A 24719-nucleotide genomic window follows, 5' to 3' on the forward strand; every position below is an offset into this window, starting at 1 on the left:
GGCACTTCTGTTCTTATTCTCTTTGCCAAGCCTTTGGGCACAGCTAGCAGAGGCTTTTCTTCTCCCAACCCAGGGACCAATTTCCTCTTGTCATCTCACATAATCTCTAACCTGCCTCTTTGCAATTTATCCTCCACCACAAAGGCAGTTATGTGTCATATATGTTCTAGGGTATGAGAGCATCATTACCATGAGTGAGGCTCCAAAGGGCATGATGTTCGGCCAGCCTTGTAGATTCAGGATCTTTGGTCTTTTCAGGCTGCTCATCTACGTTATGTTTTTCAAATGCCTCAAGAGATTTGGACAATGTCTGTAATGCATGGATACTTTCCGGAGGCTCGGGTTCCTTCTCTCTTGTCTGCATGAGCCACTGCTCTACTGGTGGGTTTTAAGGAAGAAAATGAGGGGTGTGCCCAAGACTGGCTGCTAAGCAACAGCCATGCTCTAGAAGCTCCCTTTCAAGTCATTATGACATTGTTTTCTGCAAAGCAGCACTGTGGTACGAAGGTGCCTGGAAAGACTGATTTGAGTAGCAGCTCTAGCAATAAACAACAATAAAATCCTGAGCTTATTCGCTTCAGCTAGGGTATAATTCAACATGTCTTGTTCATTTTTATCACAGGGAGTTTGTCCTTGCCCTAACAGTGCCCAAGAAACATTTCTCAGATGAGAGAATTGTTGGCTGTCTTTGGCTTTGGTTAAGATCTTCCCACAAGTGTTATTGTCTGGAAACTATTGTCTGACAAACTAGAGTATTGCCCTTCACTGGGCACATTGTAATATGCTTTCATCTCCTTTGTTGCCTTTTTAAATTTATCGTTCAACACTTGTAAAAGGTTATTAGCTTTTCTTACCATTATACCTTGAGTGGCATCTGTCATGTAGCAGCAGAAAGTGCTTGGAGTTTATGTTATTAACCAGAGGGGCAAATGTCCTTCATCGGTCACCAGAGCTGTTATATCTCATAAGACTCCTGTGCTTGGTGTCAGGGGAGAGAGTGAGACAGCAGAGAAGGGTCCAAGCTTTGGTTGCCTGGCTCTGGCTCTGGCTCTGGCTCTGCAAGGAACCAAGCTTCTCTAGCTCACAGTCTCCAGGAAGTAGTACTATCTGTGTTGTGAAGTTTGTGTGATAACTAAGTTAGAAAAATGCGTGTTCAATACTTAGAGTGTGAGCTGGATGTGGTGGCATCTGATTGTATCACAATTGTTTCAGAGGTTTAGGCAGGAGGATCACCGAGTCCAGGATTTTGAGACTAGTCTGGGTTATATAAGGAGACCCATTCTTAAAGGCAAGGAGAAAAACCAAAAATAGTCTTGTCCAACACCTAAAGTGAGCACAGAGTAGGTGCTGGAAGAAAAAAAACCACAAAAATATGTGTTCTTATTACATGAAGAATACTTTAGTTGTGAATAATAAAAACACAATTAAGTGCTTTAACAAAGAAAGAACAAAGTGTTTCTTAACAGAGAACAGAGGAGAATTGCATATCATAGAGTTTTATACACTCTAAAGGCAGAAGCACATATGGCTTCATGAAGGAGCTAGAATCAGGAGCTACAAATCTATTGGCAAGTGATCCCACTTGATCTTCTAGTCTACCTTTTGTGTTTAGAGCTGCTTTCTCAGGTCTCTACAGCTCGTGAGCTTATATATTGCTGGTGACTAACAAACCAACCGTCCTTGTTCCCAATTGTGAATTCCAGGAGGTGATAGTCTAACCAGCTCCACTGAGTCTAATGACCAGTTAGTCAGACAACCATGTGAGGGGTGACAGCAGCTGGCAGCCACCACTACGGTTTAAGTACAGTACATGTTCTTTTAAACAGGATCCTGCTGGTTCATTTTCTCGACTGACGTTCTGAGGTACAGCCACTGCACCTCCATCATGAGTCAACTGCACAGTTGTCGATCCCGGGACCATGAGAGCAGTGCTGGCCCTTCAGCAGAAGTGGGATGATGCTCTGGGCTTAGATTTCAATCTAGGACAAGCCAAGCTTCAGTGCTTATGCTTGGGAGTCGAGAGGTTACGGTGGCTCCCTCCTGAGAATGGTCATTGCATTCCAGACCTTTCTTGTGAATGTCCTCATCTTGTCCTGTGCACCAAAAATTCAACCATTTTCTCCTCACAGCCCCAGACACCGTGCCGAAGGACACAGGCAGGCAGAAGATGGTGGAGTGGCTAGCTCCATTACACTCTCACACAGTCTTTGCACATTTCTCCTGAGGCAGATGGTATTTACCCATTGAGAAAACATTTTCATCAAATCATACACCCGCCTCCCCTGCCCCCAAACCCGAGGGAACTCATGTTTCGACTGTTAATTTCATTTTAGTAATTTAGGTAGATCCAAGGTTTTCTTTTGCAGGGAGAAAAGGAGACTGTTCAGAGACCTGGAAAAGCTTACAAAGCTGACAGGGGCAAGTTTATGCCTAGTTTCTTCATAGTAGGTTGTTTTGAGGAGAAGGTGCTTTTGGAAGTTGTGCCGGGAAGCATCTCTATTTGGGCAGTTCCAGAAGGCACTTTGATTATTTTCTTGGCACAGGGACGTGGAATCCACTGCCTCAGAGCCAGTCTTCCAGCTACTATTCCCACTATCTAAGGAACATTTCCTTGCTGAAGGTCTGAAACAGAGGCCATGCAACCCGGGAAACACAGCCTGAAGAGATGAGTGGGGATCTTCACCAGAAGTCAGGCTTCTGCTGGAAGCGAAGTGTAGACATGTGGCCCTGATTGGGGGCTAGATCAGAGGATAATTCTTTGTGCAAAATTTAGGAAGTTATATTAACCCAATTCCTTGCACATTTCCCTGTCTTCCTATCTTGCCTTGAAGCCGGCTGGACTTGTAATTTAAAACATCATTTTTTTTCTCTATGTAAGTCATTAAAACATACTGAGTACCTACTATGCAAAAAAGTAAAGATTCAGGTACAAATCACGCTCCAATATAAAGAAAAATCTGTATAATTTTTCCTTCCTGTTAGATCTCCCCAGGACGGGCCAGTGAGACATGGAAGAACAGCTCTGTAGAGACATAGATGCTTACGGTGAAGGTCAGGATAATATCTACTGTTACACGCCTCAGAGACTTTGTAGACATGAACCCTGCTCCTTGCTATGCTTGGTTTGCCCTAAAGCCATTGAGGGTTTGAAAAGCTCAGTGACTCCCATCTGGGCAAGAGCAGTGGGATGAAGTGGGAAGGGTCTCCCTTGGAAATGCATACAGGCATGTCAAGGCTCCCTTCGAGTTGATGGAGGGACATTTGCATACGCTTGGCATGCTCCTGGTTTTGCATGGTTGTACTGTTTACTCCGAGGGCATTCTTCGGAGTGCAGGTCAGAGGGAACTGGCCCTGGTTGCAGAAAAAGCCAGTGAAGTCATCCATGTTAAGGGCATGGCACCCCTTAGGCAACCCTTAGGTTGTTCTGCTTAAGCCATTTGGCCTGTTGAAAGATAAAGGACAACAAAAGTAATTTGATTTCTTGAATCTCAGGCTTGAGGCCTCAGGACAACCAAGGGACTGACTTTACCTTGATATAAAAGCTCTTGACATTCTCATAGCCAACCCATTTGTTGCCCTGTTAGGCACAGGGTACTTCCTGAGCAGCAACCCAGGCTTCAGGGGCTCCATAACTCAGGAAGGTGCAAATCTTCAAAATTCAAGAGATAAAAAATCATGTGAATATTATGTCACAAAGAGACAAAAATATACTGTACTATTCTACATAAGTGCTGTGCAACTGAGCCTCATCCTTAGTCCACGTTTTATTATTATTATTTATTTGCGTTTTTGACAGAGAGTCGCAGTCCATAGCCAAGACTTCACCCTGTTGATCTCTTTGCCTCTGGAAGCTAATAGATAAATGTGAGACACTATAGGAGACAGAAGTGTTCATGGCATGTGCTTGTACACTATGATGCGTTTTTAAAGTGTATGATACTAGAGACCGAATCTGGGACCATACTCATTAAGGCAAGAGCTAGACCACTAACACCCTTAGGTCATACTATGATTCAAATACTTACTGCCCACATTTTACAGCTGGACTTTTAGAATCTGTAGTAATACGGGACATTTGCTCATTTATCCCTTTATTTATCCATATAACTAGACTTAAGAATTTAGTCTAGTTATATGGAGGGATATTGTATATTGTTAAGTACTCCTTATTTTATTAAATACAGACTATAAATATAAAACTTTAAGGGTTTGGAAGAATGTTCTGCTTAGAGCAGGTAGACACTGAATATAACAAACAGTAGATTTCTATCTCCCAACACCCAGGCTATAGCACAGCTCTGGGCCTGATATTCACAGAGCACTGTGCAGACAGTCTACTGACCTCATAAAAGCCCAGGTGCCAGACTCCTCTGTGTGTGGCCCTAGTACACCAGCACTAGCAGAGGGGCACCAATTTCAGTCTTGGAGGGGTCAATCAGGGTGAAGGTGTGTCCACAAGCTGGAAATCCAACAATGAGCTTCTCAGGTGCTGCCCCATTTTCATTCCAGTAGGTCATGATATAATCTTGTAGTGGGAGAAGGTTAATTATAGGCCCTAGGTAGCTGGTGACCTGTGCTGGGTTAGTTCCGTATTCTAGCTGATCAAATTATATGTTAACAATTTATTAGTTTTCTTTCCAAATTATTTCACTGAAGTTGTACCTAATGAGATATGCAAGAATACTGTATATTCAGGATTTGTTTTATGCTCTGTGATGAACCTGTTACAATTTGGACCATTTCTGCTCTGTATTTGCATTTGTGTAGGGTCTTCCCACATTAAGGAAGATGTTGATATCAGTATCATTTAGTGATTTGTAGGGATTATTTTCTCCAGTGTAGTCATCCTGGGAGCCATGGATATTTTAAGTCATGACCTGAATGTAGTCTAGGGAGCTGTGGATGAAGGATGCTGTTTAAATAATTTCTGATGGCCATTTGTCACACCTATGTCAGAAAAATGTACCCTTTAACCCATTTGTATAAGGCCCACGTACATCAAAACATCTCATTAATGAAGATCCTCTCCTTACTCCCCTACAGGAGTTTAAGACTAAGGTAGACCACTTACTGTGACAATTGAGGGATCTCATAGCCAGATTGGATGGTAGAGATGACACCAGCTACTGTCGTAGTGACCATCAGCCTAGGGCTATTGTTCTTAATGGCTTCCTGTTCAAAATCTCCACACATTTTCTACAGAATATTAAAGTACAGTAGAGTAAATCACAAGTTTATTCCAGGCCCTCTAATATAAGTATTTTTGAAAATTACATTTGCATTTACCTTTCTCTGCCATCACCTCAATAAAGTTAGTAGAACAGCTATCGAATATTTATAGGGCATAGAAAAATTCACTAGGTCCCATCTAAAGTTTATAGCCACCCATCCAATATCTTGGTCCCACATGACTGAGAGCTCTGCCAACATCACCACATTCTGAAGCATCACTTGCTGCAGTTCCCTATCTCCAGCTTTCAACGGTGGAGAAAAATTGTTTCTGCTTTCTCAGTAGGTGAAGTATATCATAAGACCAACATCTCATTAGACGAAACACAAAGTTATCCGAGAAAGAAGGTGGCGATGGCTGGATGACAGGTACAATTCAGTGCCAAATCGTAATCTACTTGTACTTCGTGTGACTAATCTTACAGGAAGTACTGGGGTTAGCTATTATAGTTACATTGTTTGGGAGTGCCAGGTCATCTTCCAACAGAATTCTCATGGAAATTGCCATGTGTACAGGTGGTCAAGAGACTAGGACATTTTACTAAATGAAGGGGCATAAGTTATAATACTGGTGTTACCAAGCAAAGAGCATTCATGGACTGGTCCTAGGTGCCCTGTGCATATGTAGCAGATGTGCAGCTTGGTCTTCATGTGAGTGCCTCAACAATCGGAGTGAGGGCTCTCTCTGACTCTGTTGCCTGCCTTTGGATCCCTTTCCCCTAACTGGCTGCATCGTCTGGCTTCAGTGGGAGAGGATGTGCCTAATCCTAAGTGACTTATGGTGCCAAGAAGGGTTGGTATCCTTGGGGGACCTCTCCTTTCTCTTAGGAGAAGGAGAGGAAAGACTAGGGAAAGGGATGTGCAGGGGGGTGCTGTGAGGAAGCAGGGGGGTTGCAATCAGGATGTAAAGTAAATAAATTAATGGAGAAAAATAAAAAAGAGACATAGTATTAGATCAAATCACTTATGTGATTAGAGGACAGAGTGCTTCAACTGACTGAATATTTCAGTTAAAGAAGGGGTTTTCCCACGTATATAGAAAAGTATCCAATATAAAGAGAGCCCTCATCCATCAGTCTCATATTTTTTTTTTTGCCTACAGAATTCCTTTATGTCCTTATTTTGCTGCTTTATCATTTTGTATCTGATCAAAAACCCCAAAAGTTCTACTAATTAGAAAGAGAAAGAAGGGTGTTAGAGCTGTCTTCAAATATTAACTTCATATATTGCAATGTTTGTGGTTTTATACTGTGCTGTTTTAGTGGGAAGGTCTATAAGTTGTGCCTAGAGCCCTGTTTCAGTTAAAAATAGAGATGGTCTATAGAAGCCAGGAAACTAGAAAGGGGCCATTGGGGTGCAGGGAAGGAAGAAAGAGATTAGAGGAGAGGGGAGAGAATAGAAGAAAATAGATAGTTGGATGGGGAAAAGGGAATAATGGGGAAGGGTTAAATGTGGAGAAGCATGTTAAGGGTGGAGTGGGATGTCAGTGTAGAGTACAGTAAGTGTAAGAGGAAGGATAACTAATTCTAAGGATGTCTAGTAAAACCAAAGAGAAACCTACTAGTTTATAAGCTTCCTAAAATACAAGAAAAGCTTAATTGGAGTTACCTACATGGGGGTGGTGTAATGCTCCTTCTAGAAGCCATAGGTTATTAAACAAACAAACAAACAAACAAACAAACAAAAAACAGTGCCAAATGTGGAATACCAGCTTTCAAGTTGTTGGTCAGGGTATCCCAGAGACCTTCAGGACAACACAGACTGTTGCCGTTGCTGTTGGTTATCCACTAGAACGTGATGGTGAGGACTTATTGATAGTAACATCACACACTTTGATATAGGATGTAAACAAGCTAGGTTAATACTGACCTGGAAGTGCTTCCTTGCTGACTACCAGAAGGCTGCTGGGGGAGAAAAGCCATCAAAAAGTCTTACCCAGCTGTGACTCTTGTGAGATACAGTAACAACTGGCCTGAAAAAATATGCCAACTAATATAGGCATGAATGTTATGGGGTAAATGAACACCTTTCTAATTGAACTTAAGTCCTGCTCCACAGAGGGGAACTCATGCCTGGTACTGTAAGTCTGGCAAAGAACCTGTGGTTGAGGAGTCACAGGCCTTACTATTACTGTCTTCCTACCAGGGAAATGGTATCAATCTGCCTCCTAAATAACTCATCCTGGTACCCACAGGTTAGTGAAACTCTCATCCCTCACTGGGGATGCTTCTTTATGCAACAAACGACAGTTAATTCAGACTCACAACTGGTGAAAATGCAGAGAATAATTGACCGTGGGGTGTTGTGACCTAAATGGGAGATCTGGATCACACACCATCTCCCAAAGGCTCAGCAAACATTGGAGAAAAGGGGTGGAGATATTGTAAGAGCCAGGGGTTGGGGAAGATTACTGAAAAACCAAACCAAACCAAACCAATGCCTTCTGGCTATGATGGGGTTGTTGCATCCACGAAGTCATAACAGTTGTGGTTCTCTGCACAATACTGGCACAAGATCAAGCCAACCAACACTTCAATATGGAGAGGAAAGGGTCTCAGGAGGTCTCACCAATAGTTAAGGAGCTATTGGCTATGGTGGAAAAGAAACTCAGTTTTCCTCAGTGGTATGCCCATGCTCCAGTAGATGGCACCACACACACACCTGCAAATATGATCAGTAGTCGTTGGACTCAAAAGCGGATCCTGCCTCACACAAACTTCTCTGGGTTTCTTTTGTACTCTCTCTAGACTTTACCATGACATTTATCATAATGTGTCTGCAAGTTGTTGGCTATGTTTCAGTCTTCTGCCTCATACTGTATGCTCGTTAAAGCCAAAGATTTTTGCCTTATTTACATTTTGAGCCTAAACTCAATACGTGCCACAGAGCACATGTTACTCTAAGTAACAGTAGACAGTCTCATATAATTGTTCCCTGTGTTGAACGCTGTAGTTGGATAGCACAGGAGGTCATGATATATCCTTAGTTACTTACCTGTAGAATAAAGGCAAGTGGACTGTTTCTCCCGAAGGATCTTTGTGGTTCTAAGATTCTGAAACTCTAAACTCAGCTGAGTTTAGTTTTCCTCTGTAACTACCCAGTCCTCCTTGGAAAGGACAGACTTTGAGTGTTCTAGAGCTGAAAATACTTCCTTCTTTCCCTAATTTCCTCACCTGCACTAGGACAGGTGAAGAGATGCTTGTCCTTAGCAGGGATCCCATGAGACCCAGGGGACCGCCAGTCTAGGTTCAGCCCCTCAAACTTATACTGGCGTAGGAATTTGATGGCTGAGTTAATGAAAGTCTGGTGGTTGTGAGGAGTGGAGACCATGGCAGTGAACCTGAGGAAGACCTAAAGAAGGCAGGAGAATGCCTCTGTGATCCTAAGTCATTGGAATAAAAACACTTCATAGCCCAAACTCTGCCCCTCAGCCCTCCACTAGGATGCTTCAACCTGGTAAACTCACCCTTACTTCTTCTTGCTGGGCTCTGGGCTGGCTGGTTCAACTTCACTGTTGTGGCTCAAACTTCTCTCCCAGCTGACCTGTTTTCCCCCCCCTAGCCTCCCTTTGCAACCACATGTCAGCTTTCTGTTCAGCATTCTATTTGTTTTGTTATCCCCAACTATAACTACTCCCAAATTGTCTTAACTTAACATCCATATTAACTTACCACGTTGTCTTCAAATATCCTCCAAGATCACATGCACTCAAAGAAGTCTTTCTTATGAGTAGACTTTTAATTTCCCTTTTCCAAAAGATGAACTTGTACAAGACCTTCCTGAGCCCTTGTACCCTTGAAATATTTAAGGAAGAGGCACCTTGGAAGCAGGTAACTAATGCTCAAAAGGTGCTGCACTTGGGTATCCACTCATATTTAAACATATAACGGCACAGTAGTCTTTCTAATATGTTCTGCTCAGGAGTAAGGTTCCTGTCAATTTATTTTGTTAACACAATCACTTATCAGATGCCTTCAACATCTTCCCTGATGTTGTGAAAGCTGTGTTGGGTAGCTTGCTTTTGATAGCAAATGAATGAGTGGCTTTCTAGAGGGAACTTATGGGGCTGGTCCAAAGTCCCAGCCTCCAATGGCCGGGAGGATTTTCCGCTGGATGTCTCTTAAAAGTAAAAAATAAAGAATAACTTCAAAATCCAGTGGTCCCCTTATTTAAAACAGCTTTGCAATGCAATATAGTCTCATAGCATGTCCTGTCTTCACGTGATATGATACACTGCAGCACAATTTTCTTCCATTGCCATAAATTTTCTTTATATTTTTACCATAACTGTGGCTTATATCCTGAGGGAAAATATGAATTGTAGAAATTTTTTTTGTTTTGCTAGTGACTGACAGTAATTATGGTGCCTATAACTTAAAAGTGTAATTAGATCATATTATCTTTCATTGGATAGAATGATAAATATTGTTTGAACATTATTATATTTGTAGTCTTACAACTTGTATAAATTTGCCTGGCTAGCATTTCACACATTCTTGAGAATACTGACTGTGAATCTCAATTGCCATAAGAATTAACCATGTTGAGGTCTTCAATCCACTTGGATTTGAGTTTTGTGCAAGGTGACAAATATAAGTCCAGTTGCATTTTTTTACACATAGAAATACAGTTAGACCAGCACCATTTGTTGAAGATGCTATCCTTTTTCCATTGAATGGATTTGGCTTCTTTGTCAAAAATCAAGTGACCATATGTGTGTGGATTCATATCTGGGTCTTCAATTCGATTCCACTGATCAACCAGTCTGTTGCTGTGCCAGTACCATGCTGTTTTAATTACTATTGCTTTATAGTACAGTTTGAGATGAGGTATGGAGATTCCTCCGGAGGATCCTTTATTGTACAAGATTGTTTTAGCTATTCTGGGTTTCTTGTTTTTCCATATGAAGTTCAGAAGTGAACTTTCAATGTCTTTAAAAAAATGTGTAGGTATTTTGATAGGGATTGCATTGAATCTGTAGATTGCTTTTGGTAAGATAGCCATTTTTACTATGTTGATTCTCCTGATCCATGAGCAAGGAAGATCATTCCATCTTCTCATGTCATCTTTAACTTCTTTCTTCAGAGTTTTGAAAATTTTTTCAAACAAGTCCTTCACTTGCTTAGTTAGAGTAACTCCTAAATATTTTATATTGCTTGTGGCTAATGTGAAGGGTGTGGTTTTCCTAATTTCTTCCTCTGCAAGCTTGTCATTTGTGTATAGGAAGGCTACAGACTTTTTTGAGTTAATTTTGTATCCAGCCAATTTGCTGAAGGTGTTTATCAGCTGTAGGAGTTCTCTGGTGGAATTTTGAGGCTCACTCATGTACACTATCATATCATCTGCAAATAGGGATAATTTAACTTCCTCCTTTCCCATTTGGATACCCTTGATCTCCTTTTGTTGTCTTATTGCTCTGGCTAGAACTTCGAGTACTATATTGAAGAGATATGGAGAGCGTGTGCAGCCTTGCCTTGTTCCCGATTTTAGAGGAATTTCCTTGAGTATCTCACCATTTACTTTGACTTTGGCTATTGGCTTGCTGTATATAGCCTTTATTATGTTGAGGAAAGTGCCTTGTATCCCTGATCTCTCTAAAACTTTAAACATGAATGGATGTTGGATTTTATCAAATGCTTTCTCTGCATCTAAAGAGATGATCATGTGGTTTAAAAAAAAAAGAAGACAAATGCATATGAATGTACCTAGCTCTTACTTCCAGGTCCTTTGAAATCCAATGAAATTCCAGAAGTTTTTCAGGAATCCTAAACATACCTCTCAGAATGGTTTTGCCTGCTTAGATTTTCTAAATACAGAGATGTAGCCCCATTGTTAGGTTTTTGGCCTATCACAGTCATGGTGGGGAAATATTCCAGATGAATAAAGTCAATCCAATCCACATGTAAAAAAAAAAAGAATTAATCATAAGGGTTGTGAGAGGACATTTAAATTCTAGGTTTATTGAGACATTCTTATAGATTCTTATTCTGTGTTCTGGAGTTGGTACTACATTCTCTTTTCAAGTGGTCCATGTAGCTTGTGCCCAATAAGATGTGCCCAACTCTCAGAAGAACAGAGAGGAAGGGGAAGCTGCTTAAGGGGCAATATAGAGAGAAAGGGAGGCAGCTTTTTATCAGGATAGTGACAGAGAGACAGGTTGCAGAAAAAGAACTCAGGTGAAGATAAAATGAGCCAGAGAATTAGGAGCCAGGAGATTAGAAAAGACTTCTGGGGTTAATTTGAGGCCAAGCAGAGCAATTCCATGGCTGAGAGAAAAGCCAGACTGAATAAGTCAGTTGGGAGAGAAGTTTGAGCCAGAACAGCAAAGTTGAACCAGCCAGCCCAGAGCTCAGAAAGAGCAAGCAAGGGCGAGCTTATTAAGCAGTAAGTCTCAGAGGCTGAAAACTTTCTAGGCCTAGGTTAGATTGTACAGAGGCTGGAAGCTTCCAGGATGAGGCCTAGGTTAGCAGATGGAGGCAGTAAGCATCTGAGACAACAATTGATACAGGTGAATAAAAGTTTCTTTTACGCCCACCATTTTCAGTAATATTTGTGAACTTGAAGGGCATAATAAGTGTAATAGGAATGACAGAAAGGCAAAGGGACATGATAAGACTTAGAAGTGAAATCAAAACTATTTGAACACATAGAAAACAACAACAACAACAACAACAACAACAACAACAACAACAACAACAAAAACCAGAGTAGTTGTTAACAAGATTGCATTGAAAAATATTGAGTGGAAATATTTTGGTAAAACAGTTGAGGGTCTGAGGAGACGGCTCAGAGACTGAGAGCACTGGCTACTCTTTCAGAGGACTTGGGTTCAGCTTCCAGCACCTAAATGGCATTTACAACCATCTGCAACTCCAGTTCCATGGGATCTGAGGCCATCTTCTTGCTTCCACAGGCACTGGATGCATGAGGGGCATAGGCATGCATGTTGGCAAAACACATACACATAAAACAAAAATTTACATTCAGTTGAGTTTTTAGTTGAACAGGCCCAATGGAAATCCCTAAACAACCCAGGATAAGGCTAGGGAAGAAGGTTCTCTCTGAAAACTGACAGTCAAAAGACAACACCCACACAGCTCATTGAATACAGAGAGGTAGAGCTGCTGCTGGCATGTAGCCTTCCTCTCTATGATCTAGTCTCTCTGGCACAAGAAGGTACTCTGTAGGCTGTGGGAAGAGAAATCTGGACATCAACCCAACTGCAAAACTGACAACCTACAATCTGTCCTGCCTGCAAGATGTGTTGGGGCATTGTTGGTGCAGAGCTGGCAATCTTCTCCTCCTAATCCTATTATTCTTAGGTTTGGCCTTTTTATAGTGTCCCTGATTTCCTAGATATTTTGTGTTAGGAACTTTTTAGATTTAGCACTTTCTTTGACTGCTGTATCAATTTCTTCTACTGTATCTTGCATGCCTGAGAGGCTCTCTTTCCTCTCTTCTAGTCTGTTGGTGATGCTTGCGTCTGTAGTTTCTGTTCTCTTTCCTAGGTTTTCCATCCCCAGGATTGCTTCAGATTGTGTTTTCTTTACTGCTTCTGTTTCCTTTTTAGGTCTTAAACAGTTTTATTCATTTACTTCTCTTGTTTGCTTGTATTTTCCTGTATTTCTTTAAGGAATTTATTCATTTCCTTCACTTGTTTGATTGTGCTTTCCTGTGTATTTTTGAGGGATTTATTAGTTTCCTGCCTCAATCATCTTCATAAGATTAGATTTAATGTTCTTTTACTGCACTTCAGGTGTGTTAGGATATCCAGGGATTGTTGTAGTAGGATAATTGGGTTCTGATGGTGCCGTATTGCCTGGGTTTTGTGAGTGTGTTCTTATGCTGTCCTCTAGCCATGGTTGTCTCTGGTGTTGGCAGGCCTGGTGGTCCCTGGTTGTCCATGATGTCTGTTGACTCTGAAATGGAAGGCAGAACTTGGACCAGGGAACTGGCACCCAGAATGGCTTGGGGCAAACCTCACCTCTGCTGGTAATCTCCAATGGCTGCTGTCTCTGGGATGGCAGGCAGAGCTGGTGCCAAGGAGCTGCCTCGTGGAGGACACAGAACAGGGCTCACCACTATTGGTAGTCCTTAATGGCTGCAACTTCTGGAACTGCAGGCAGAGCTCTGCTGGTAGCCTCCAATGGCTGCTGTCTCTGGAATCATAGGCAGAGCTGGTATCTGTGACCTGAGCATACTGGAGAGCTTATGGAAGAGCTCACCACTGCTGGTCGTTTCCAATGGCTGCTGCCTCTAGGATTGTAGGCAGAGCTGGTGCCCTGGAGCTAGCATGTGGAGGTCGTGGAACAGACCTCACCACTACTAGTAGTCCCCAATGGCTGCCGCCTCTGGAACTCTGCTTGTAGTCTCTAATGGCTGTTGTTTCTGGAGCTGGCACCCAGGAACTGGATGGCTCCAGGCAGACCTCATCTCCTCACCTCTGCTGGTAGTCTCCCTCTTTCTTATTTGTATCAATTCCCTTCTCCCTGAAGTTCCTTTTCTAGATTCATAGCTCTCTCTATCTCTGTCTCTGTCTCTGTCTCTGTCTCTGTCTCTGTCTCTCCTCTTTCTTTCTTTCTCTCTCTTCGTGTGTGTGTGTGTGTGTGTGTGTGTGTGTGTGTGTGTTCATGTTCCACTTAGTTTAACTAGGGTCATCTGTGTGCTCATTGGATTAAAATGATACTTTGGAGCCTGGTAAGGTTACCAGTGGGTACACAGCTGTCTCTCCCCGTGTCTATCAGTAATAGCTGTGAGAGGTATGGCCCCTTAAACCTTTCTCCATCCATGCCTGACTGTTGCCTGGATTTTGTGATTGTAATGGCTGTATCATGCTCAACATGACATTTTGCCATCAGACTTCCTATTGTTTAGCTCATATTCTTTCCATACAATGGGTTTTAAATACAGTAATAAAACTGAAATAATAATATTTTATAATAAAATGCACTCAAGACTATAATCTCACAGTGGCAAATGAAAAGAGTCAGAGGCAGATATATACATGAATTTGTACTGAAAAAAAATTTTTTTTTGAGAGACGGGGTTTTATTAGGCTTCCTTGGAATTTGCTGTGTTGACTGTGCTGGCCTTGACCTTAGAGATCTGTCTTCCTCTGCCTCTGCCTCTCAAGAGCTTGGATTAAAAGAGTCTATTACCACATCAATCCAGTTTGCATGAAATTTAAAAATAGCTAAAATTAATCCACAAGCTAAGAGCCAAGACTGGGAGACCTCTGATGGAGCAGGCTGAGAGACCATATGTAGGAGACCTGCCGAAACACAATTAGGTTCCATTTTGTACCACGTGAGCTTACCCTGGTGATTTAGATTTTTTCATTATGTATTATACATCAGTGATTATGCTTCACAGCTGTGATTCTAGCATTCAGGAAGTAGAGGTTGAAGTTCAGAAGGCTGAGGCCAGCTGCACTATCTGTTAAGAAGCTATTTAAGGGGGGATTCCAAGATGGCGCCGACCAATAAGCCGCGTATCTGATCTACTCCGAGAAGACCAGGGACATAAATAGAGAAACAGATTGCTGGACTTTGAGAACTGTAGGTGAGTGGGGCCCCAAAGACTGCACTCCAAACAGGGGGCCCACCCCCCTCCCCGGGGACAAACATCCCGGAGGTGCAAAACGCACTCCCCAAACTCTAGAACGGAATCCACATGCAAACTACAGCTGCATAGAAAGCACCGACTCGCTGTTTGGGGAGGGATTTTCCGGAGACTCTAGCCAGGAGTCTCAATGAAGAGGGGAAATCTGCCCTAGGATTCCTCCTTCCACACCACCCCAAACTGCAGAGATCACCCGCCTGGGGCGAGTGGAAACGCAGGCGGAGGGTCCCAACAGGTGGAGGGACTGCAGCTCGCTGGCTATCCAGGGCCCAACCTAACACCAATCATAGTGGATTGAGCCTGCAAACAGCGGCAGTGAGAAGTCAGCTTGGAACTGCTTCCACAGACATATCAGGAGACGTGGGTCTTGCCTAGAGCGATAGCTGAGCGTCAGAGCCCGGCGGGAAGACCTGGTTCCAACCCGTGGGTTTCCTCCAGACCTCTGCACCGCGATTGTGCCTACCCAGCCAGTAACAAGGCAGTGGCCCTGCACTCCCTGAACTAGAGAGCCGATCCGGGGCCCTTGGCCCGACCAAGGCAGGCACTCTCACATTATCGGGAGTCGAGACTTGGGTGGGTCGTGTTTACAGTGTCTAATTGCTGACCCAGAGCATTAGTGGAGCATCAGAGCCCGGCGGGAAGACCTGGTTCCGACCCGCGGGTTTCCTCCAGAGCTCTGCACCGCGATTGTGCCTACCCAGCCAGTAACAAGGCACTGGCCCTGCACTCCCTGAACTAGAGAGCCGATCCGGGGCCCTTGGCCCGACCAAGGCAGGCACTCTCACATTATCGGGAGTCGAGACTTGGGTGGGTCGTGTTTGCAGTGTCTAATTGCTGACCCAGAGCATTAGTGGAGCATCAGAGCCCGGCGGGAAGACCTGGTTCCGACCCGCGGGTTTCCTCCAGAGCTCTGCACCGCGATTGTGCCTACCCAGCCAGTAACAAGGCACTGGCCCTGCACTCCCTGAACTAGAGAGCCGATCCGGGGCCCTTGGCCCGACCAAGGCAGGCACTCTCACATTATCGGGAGTCGAGACTTGGGTGGGTCGTGTTTGCAGTGTCTAATTGCTGACCCAGAGCATTAGTGGAGCATCAGAGCCCGGCGGGAAGACCTGGTTCCAACCCGCGGGTTTCCTCCAGAGCTCTGCACCGCGATTGTGCCTACCCAGCCAGTAACAAGGCACTGGCCCTGCACTCCCTGAACTAGAGAGCCGATCCGGGGCCCTTGGCCCGACCAAGGCAGGCACTCTCACATTATCGGGAGTCGAGACTTGGGTGGGTCGTGTTTGCAGTGTCTAATTGCTGACCCAGAGCATTAGTGGAGCATCAGAGCTCGGCGGGAAGATCTGGTTCCAACTCGCGGGCTTTCTCCAGAGCTCTGCACAGCTTTCCTGCTATTGTGCCTACCCACCCAGTCACAAGGCACTGGTCCTGCACTCCCTGGAATAGAGAGCTTATCAGGGGCTCTTGGCCCAAACAAGGCAGGCAATCTCACAATATCAAGAGAAAAAACGTGGGTCTTGCTTGCAGTATCTAATTGTGGACCAGGAGCGACCTTGGTCCCTCCAGGCATAGAGTTCTGGGAGAAGGTGAACACCTCTACAGGGTATAGAGACAGACCTAAAAGACAGCTACACCTCCAGAAGATCTGATTTACCTGGGATCTTGACTACAAAGCCACAGGAAGGACAGGCAGCAGAGATCAACCTACACAACCAGAACGTCTGTGTGTGGACCTTAATCTAGGTCCCAAAACTGCTGATCTGAATCACAGCAGTAAAATCCAAAGAGAAATCTACTTTGGATGACTCAGCCGGGAGCCCACGGTGCAGAGGAAAATCACCAGAAGGGAAACCAGATCAACTACCTGTTCCACGGAAATACTCCTTGATCCCCACAGGCAAGAGCACCTGACCTATAATCAGTCATCAATTAACCACTCTCAACCAGCGAAGGTCACTACAAAATATCTTCCAACATCAGAGACATCAAAATGACAAGAGGACAACGAAAGAATGCTAACAAAAACCAAAACAGTTTGGCATCTCCAGATCCCAGCATTCCCAATGAAAACAACCTGGAGAACCTAACAGCAATGGATAGTCAAGAAAAGGACCTCAAAGCCCTAGTAAAGACAATGATAAAGGAAGAATCAATTAAAATCTGTAAACAATTGCAGGAGGAGGCAAACAAGAGGGCTGAAGAGTTAAAAGAATCATATAAAGAGGCATTTGAAGAATTTCAGAAAAATATAAATAACCAGATGAAGGAAATCATTAAAACAGTCCAAGACATGAAGATAAAAATGGAAGCTATGATACAGGAACACACAGAAGAAAAACGTGATCAAGAGGCATCAAAGAAGAAAACAAAGATCTCAGAGGTGGCATTATCTAACAGATTGCAAGAGATGGAAGAACGAATATCGGGACTTGAAGATACAATCGCAGAACTGGAATCAACCATCCAGGAAAATGCTAAATCTGAAAAGCTCCTGACACAAAGCATTCATGAAATAAAAGATAACATGAAAAGACGAAACTTGAGAATAATAGGGATAGAGGAAAGAGAAGGCAACCGACTCCACAGTCCAGAAAATATCTTTAATCGAATAATAGAAGAAAATTTCCCCAATTTGAAGAAGGAGATGCATACGAGCATACAAGAGGCCTACAGAACACCAAACAGAATAGACTTGAAAAGAAAATCTTCCCGTCACATAATAATAACAACGCAAAATATACAGAACAAGGAAAAAATATTAAAAGCGGCAAGAGAAAAAGGCCGAGTAACGTATGAAGGCAAACCTATCAGAATTACTCCTGACTTCTCAGCAGAGACCATGAAAGCCAGAAGGGCCTGGACAGGGGTTCTGCAAACCCTAAGAGAACACAGATACCAGGCAAGACTACTATATCCAGCAAAATTATCAATAACCATTGATGGTGAAAACAAGATATTCCATGACAAAAACAAATTCAAACAGTACCTAGCCACAAATCCGACTTTACAGAAGTTACTAGAAGGAAAACTCTACCCCAACTGGTCTACAACCAAAACTACATAGGAAATGGGTAACTATACCATTGCAAAATCACAACCTCACAAAATCTTGACTCTTACAAATACCAAAAATGAAGGGACTTACCAATCACTGGTCATTAATATCTCTCAATGTCAATGGTCTCAATTCTCCAATAAAAAGACACAGACTAATGGAGTGGTTGCATAAACACGACCCAACATTCTTCTGCATTCAAGAAACACATCTCAACCACAAGGACAGACATTGCCTCAGAGTAAAGGGTTGGGGGAAAATATTCCAAGCAAATGGTCACAAGAAACAAGCTGGGGTAGCCATTCTAATATCTAATAAAATAGACTTTCAACCAAAATTAATCAAAAGGGATGAGGATGGACACTTCGTACTCGTCAAAGGTAAAGTCAACCAAGAAGACATCACGATTTTGAACATCTATGCTCCAAATACAAGGGCTCCCACATTTGTAAAAGAGTTATTAACAAAGCTTGCCCCACTTATTGATACCCACACATTAATAGTGGGCGACTTCAATACCCCACTTTCACTCAAGGATAGGTCTTTGATTCAAAAACTAAGCCAGGAAATAACCTCATTAACCAATGTCATGAATCAAATGGATCTAACAGATATCTACAGAACTTTCCACCCAAACGCAAAGGAGTATACCTTTTTCTCAGCACCCCATGGAACATTCTCTAAAATTGATCACATAGTTGGTCACGAAGCAAACCTCAACAGATACAAGAAGATTGAAATAATACCTTGTATCTTATCAGATCACCATGGTCTAAGGCTGGACTTCAACAACAACAGAAATAACAAAAAGCATACTAACACGTGGAAACTAAACAACTTTCTACTTAATGACACATGGGTCATGGAAGAAATAAGGGAAGAAATTAAAGACTTCCTGAAACTCAATGAAAATGATGGAACAACATATTCAAATTTGTGGGACACACTGAAAGCAGTGCTAAGAGGAAAATTCATAGCACTAAGTGCCTTTAAAAAGAAAATGGAATCATCCCACAGAAACAACTTAACAACACATCTGGAAGCTCTCGAAAAAAAAGAAGCAGAAACACCCAAGAGGAGTAGACGCCTAGAAATAATCAAACTCAGGGCTGAAATCAATAAATTAGAAACAAAGAGAACAATCCAAAGAATCAACAAAACCAAGAGCTGGTTCTTTGAGAAAATTAACAAGATAGACAAACCGTTAGCCAACCTAACGAAAAGACAGAGAAACACTATCCAAATTAACAAAATCAGAAATGAAAAGGGAGACATAACAACAGATACTGAAGAAATACAAAGAATCGTAAGAACCTACTTTAAAGGCATTTATGCCACAAAATTCGAAAATTTAAGGGAAATGGACAAATTTCTCGACCGATTCCATTTGCCAAAATTGAACCAAGACCAGATAAACAAATTAAATAGCCCTATTTCGCCTATAGAAATAGAAGCAACCATTGATAGTCTTCCAACCAAAAAAAGCCCAGGGCCAGATGGCTTCAGCGCAGAATTCTACCAGTCCTTCAAAGAGGAGTTAATACCGATACTAGTCAAGCTATTCCGAAAGATAGAAATGGACGGAACATTACCAAATTCCTTCTATGAGGCCACAATTACATTGATACCTAAACCTCACAAAGACCCAACAAAAAAAGAGAATTTCAGACCAATTTCTCTTATGAACATTGATGCAAAAATACTCAACAAAATACTCGCAAAGCGATTACAACAGCATATCAAAGACATTATCCACCATGACCAGGTAGGATTCATTCCAGGCATGCAGGGATGGTTTAACATATGGAAATCCATCAATGTAATCCATCATATAAACAAACTGAAAGAGAAAAACCACATGATCATCTCTCTTGATGCAGAAAAAGCATTTGACAAAATCCAACACCCATTTATGTTTAAAGTTCTGGAGAGATCGGGAATACAAGGCACTTATCTAAACATAATAAAGGCTATTTACAGCAAACCAACAGCCAACATTAAATTAAATGGAGAGATACTCAAGGAAATCCCTCTAAAATCGGGAACCAGACAAGGCTGCCCTCTGTCCCCATATCTCTTCAATATAGTTCTTGAAGTTCTAGCCAGAGCAATAAGACATCAAAAGGAGATCATGGGGATCCAAATGGGAAAGGAAGAAGTCAAATTATCCCTATTTGCAGATGATATGATAGTGTACATAAGCGATCCCCAAAATTCCACCAGAGAACTCCTGCAGCTGATAAACACCTTCAGCAAATTGGCAGGATACAAAATAAACTCAAAAAAGTCAGTAGCCTTTCTGTATACAAATGACAAACAGGCAGAGGAAGAAATTAGGAAAACTACTCCCTTCACGATAGCCACAAACAATATAAAATATCTAGGAATAACTTTAACCAAGCAAGTGAAGGACTTATTTGAAAAAAACTTCAAACCTTTGAAGAAAGAGATTGAAAATGACATCAGAAGATGGAGGGATTTACCTTGTTCATGGATCGGGAGAATTAACATAGTAAAAATGGCCATCTTACCAAAAGCAATTTACAAATTCAATGCAATCCCTATCAAAATACCTACAAAATATTTTGAAGATATTGAAAGATTAATTCTCAAATTCATATGGAGAAATAAAAAACCCAGAATAGCAAAAACAATCCTATACAATAAAAGATCCTCCGGAGGAATCTCCATACCTGATCTCAAGCTGTACTACAGAGCAACAGTAATTAAAACAGCATGGTACTGGCAAAGTAATAGGCTGGTGGATCAATGGAATCGAATTGAAGACCCGGAGATGAACCCACACACATTTGCTCACTTGATTTTTGACAAAGAAGCTAAATCTATTCAATGGAAAAATGATAGCATCTTCAACAAATGGTGCTGGTCTAACTGGATGTCTACATGTAGAAAAATGCAATTAGACCCTTATTTGTCACCATGCACAAAACTCAAGTCCAAGTGGATTAAAGACCTCAACTTAAAACCAGAGACATTAACTCAGTTAGAGGAAAAAGTGGGGAAGAGCCTGGGACACATAGGCGCAGGAAACAACTTCCTGAACAGTACACCCACAGCCCAGGCCTTAATGTCAACAATTAATAAATGGGACCTTATGAGGCTGAGAAGCTTCTGTAAGGCAGCAGACACTGTCAAGAGAACAAAGCGACAGCCTACTGACTGGGAAAAGATCTTCACCAACCCTTCATCTGACAAAGGTTTAATATCCAAAATATATAAAGAACTCAAGAAATTAAACACCACAAAACCAAACAACCCAATTGCAAAATGGGGCTTAGAACTAAACAGAGAATTCTCAACAGAGGAATATCAAATGGCTGAGAAACACTTAAAGAAATGCTCATCCTCGTTAGGCATCAGAGAAATGCAAATCAAAACGACACTGAGATTCCATCTTACACCCATCAGAATGGCTAAGATCAAAAACTCAAATGACACCACATGTTGGCGAGGATGTGGAGAGAGAGGAACACTCCTTCACTGCTGGTGGGAATGCAAACTAGTACAACCACTTTGGAAAGCTATCTGGCGTTTTCTCAGAAAAATGGGAATAGGGCTTCCTCAAGACCCAGCTATCCCACTCCTTGGAATATACCCAGAAAATGCTCGAACACACAACAAGGACATATGCTCAACCATGTTCATAGCTGCTTTATACACAATAGCCAGAACATGGAAACAGCCTAAGTGTCCCTCAGTAGAAGAATGGACTAAGAAACTATGGTACATTTACACTATGGAGTATTACTCAGCTATTAAAAACGAGGAATTCCCGAAATTTGTGGACAAATGGATTGACCTAGAAATTATCATAATGAGTGAGTTCACCCAGAAGCAAAAAGAGACAAACGGTATATACTCACTTATATCAAAACACTAGTCCAAGGGATACGTCCCATGAAAAACCTTACTTACCAAGAAAGTGGGTCAGAGGAGAGGACATCCTATTGAGACTTTAGGCGAGAGTAGCATGGAAGAATGGGGAAATAACAGGACCCACAGGGTCCTGGAAACCTACAAGAAGAACTTTATGACAGGCAGATCTGGGTCCTGGGGTCCTCCTCAAACTAAGGCACCAGCCAAGGAGAAATAGGCAGTAAACTTCGAACCCCTACCAAGACCTAGCCGACGAACACGATATTCTCCACTGTTGAGTGGAGAGTGAGATCTGATTCTCACGTGAACTCTGGTGCCCCTTTGCTGACCATGTCCCCTGGATGGGGAGGCCTGGTGGCACTCAGAAGAAGGATAGCAAGTTACCAAGAAGAGACTCAATAATCTTAGAGCATACATAGGGGGAAGAAGTCTCCCTCAATCACAGACATAGGGGAGGGGAGAAGGGGGGAAGTGGGAGGGAGGGAGGAATGGGAGGAAACAGGGGAAGGGCTAACAATCAAGATGTAATATGAATAAATTAATTAAAAAAAATAAATAAAAAAAAAAAAAAAAAGAAGCTATTTAAAAAAAACCCTGGCAAATGACATGTTAACTTATGTAGTGTTTATTGATAACATGCCCATATCTCTCCACTCATTTAAAGAAATGAAATCATAGCTTACCTAGGGATTGTACACATTTGAACAAAGATGTTTACTTTTTCTTATCACCAAAAGGAGTAAGTGACATTAATTTTCTTATTACTGGCATTTGTCCTAGTGTCACTTATAAGTCTATTGTTTTATGTTCCCAAGGCACTCAGGAATGACTTTTGGACTTCTCAATCTTAGATTTGCTCAGTACACAACACATGGTGCAAGAGCCAGGCTCCTTCCTTGTCTTCTTAGGCAGTTGCAGTTCAGATATTATAGAAATTAATTTCTCTTTTTACATTAGTTAGGCCACTACCTTGCGTTGCCATGGAATTTGGTAAGGCAAGGAACGTTTCCTATGGATTTAGTTACGAAGATGATAAAGTGAGCATCATGAAATATTTTATTACTCAAAGTTGGCCTTGGATCCAAATGAGGTTAGAACTCAGGAAGTAAAACAGAACTTCAAGTTAGGTAGGCAGAGCAGTTGAAAGGGACAGAAACACTTGCTAAATCTTCTCTCCTAGGCTTTCTTTTTTTAAAAACTTTTTTCTGAGACAGGATTTCTCTGTGTAGCTTTGGCTGTCCTGGACTCACTTTGTAGACCAGGCTGGCTTGAACTCACAGAGATCTGCTTGCCTCTGCCTTCCCGAGTGCCGGGTTTACAGGTGTTCACCAAAGTGCCCTGCTTTAAAAAAAATCCCAATCACTTTTTATTGATTCTTTTTGAGTTTCACATCATGCACCCCAGTCCCACTCATCTCCCTGTCCCCTTGTATTTACCCTCTGCCCTTGCAAGCTCCTCCACAACACACACACACACACACACACACACACACACACACACACACACACACACACACACCAAAGCATAGAAAACGTCTCATTATGGAAGCTGTAATGTGTCACAGTGCATCCCACAGTATACCCTTCTGTCCACATCTTTACTTGCAAATGCTCACTGTAATGAGTTAGTGGCCTGGTTAGAGGTCTCTGGCTTCTGTGACACCATCAACACTATATCTCCACCGGGCCTCCTCCTGGTTATCCTGTTCTTGCCCTGTGTTATGGAGTTCTTGCAGCTTTAGGTCAGCAGGACTGGCCCTTTCGTGTGTACTAACAGTTCAGAGATGATGTTGATTTTGGGATGGGTCAACTCAAAGCCATGGGTCTGGGTCTGGGTGGTAGCTGAACTGGTCAGCTTGCTGGCTTTTCCTTATCAGCACCACCAGGGCAAGCTCTGTAGTACTGCTCTGGCTAGGCTACCTAATGCTACCATTGGCAGGAGGAAGGGTTAGCACTCCTGGTCTCTCTCATGCCCTTGGGTGGTTCACCCCCATCCATGCTGCCAGAGCCAGCTGCACTGTGCGCCCAGTCTAGGCACAGTGTCCACTTTTCCAAGTGCTTCAGCCATTGAGGGGCTGGGACAGTTCTCCCTCTTTCAGACTTTTGGGCTGGCTCACCTGTATTTTCACCATCAGGGGCAACTCCACTGTGTTGTGCATGTGAGGTGCTGGGCTCACTCTCCCAAGTCCTATAGCCCATGAGGGGCAGGGATAGCTCTCTTGCTCTCATGGCTTTGGAGCCAGCTCTCCCAACTACTTCAGGTGATGAAGAGAAGGACAGGGCATCATCTACATCAACAAACCCAGCTGAGTCTCATGGCAGCTCTTCCTTGATCATATCCTCGGGGCTGGCTCACCCATATCCCTTCCACCGGGGCCAGCCAGCTCTACTGTGCTGCCAAGATGAGGTGCAGGGCCTATTCTCCCTGGGGAGGCAGTCAGTGAGGGGCAGGACCACCTCACCTATTCTGATGACCCCAGGGCCAGCTCTGTATACCGCCTCAGGCAGCAAGAGATAAATGAGGTGAAAGGCATCACCCCAGCGCCGAGGTCAACACATGGCAGAGGAGTCACAGGACCAGCTCTCCTACTCTTACACCTTTGGGGCTGGCTCACCTGTGCCCTGCTCCCCCTGTCCCCCACCCCACTTGCTAAAGAAGAAATACTTGCTAAATCTTCCCTTCTAGGCTTTCTTAAGGGTCAGATTCTGCCACTACTCAGTGGAAAGTGAACATGACTTCTGAAGTCCCTCAGACTAGTATGCACTAAGTATTGTTTTTTTTGTGTGTGTGTGTGGAATGTTGCTGGTAGTTTAAAGGTATGGCCTAATAAATGCTTGATATTAGGCTTACAATGAGTACAGTGGTATTATCTAGCCCGCTTTTAGAATCAATAAAGACACAGACACCTGATATA

General features: G+C 42.8%; 2 protein-coding genes and 1 pseudogene across 5 annotated transcripts in view; 1 reads left to right on the forward strand and 2 right to left on the reverse strand.

Annotated features, from left to right (window-relative positions):
* The window catches only part of CIMAP3 (ciliary microtubule associated protein 3), a 20723-nt gene extending 20319 nt beyond the window's left edge, over positions 1-404 (reverse strand). The window contains exon 1 of the mRNA XM_084757236.1: positions 190-404. Coding sequence (XP_084613362.1) covers positions 190-364 — 175 coding nt within the window. The 5' untranslated portion in view covers positions 365-404. The remainder of the gene's footprint in view (positions 1-189) is intronic.
* LOC311583524 (acidic mammalian chitinase) overlaps positions 1-24719 on the forward strand; it is an 80888-nt gene that overhangs the window by 15096 nt on the left and 41073 nt on the right. The window lies entirely within an intron of this gene.
* On the reverse strand, positions 2680-8559 carry LOC311583071 (acidic mammalian chitinase-like; annotated as a pseudogene). The gene is made up of 7 exons: positions 8403-8559; positions 5072-5196; positions 4779-4896; positions 4339-4571; positions 3530-3649; positions 3270-3442; positions 2680-2756 (listed from the first exon to the last, which is right to left on the reverse strand). The product of its transcript is annotated as an acidic mammalian chitinase-like (transcript).

The sequence above is a fragment of the Acomys minous genome (genome assembly GCF_964271855.1).
Source record: "Acomys minous genome assembly, chromosome: 14".
Taxonomy (NCBI): domain Eukaryota; kingdom Metazoa; phylum Chordata; class Mammalia; order Rodentia; family Muridae; genus Acomys; species Acomys minous.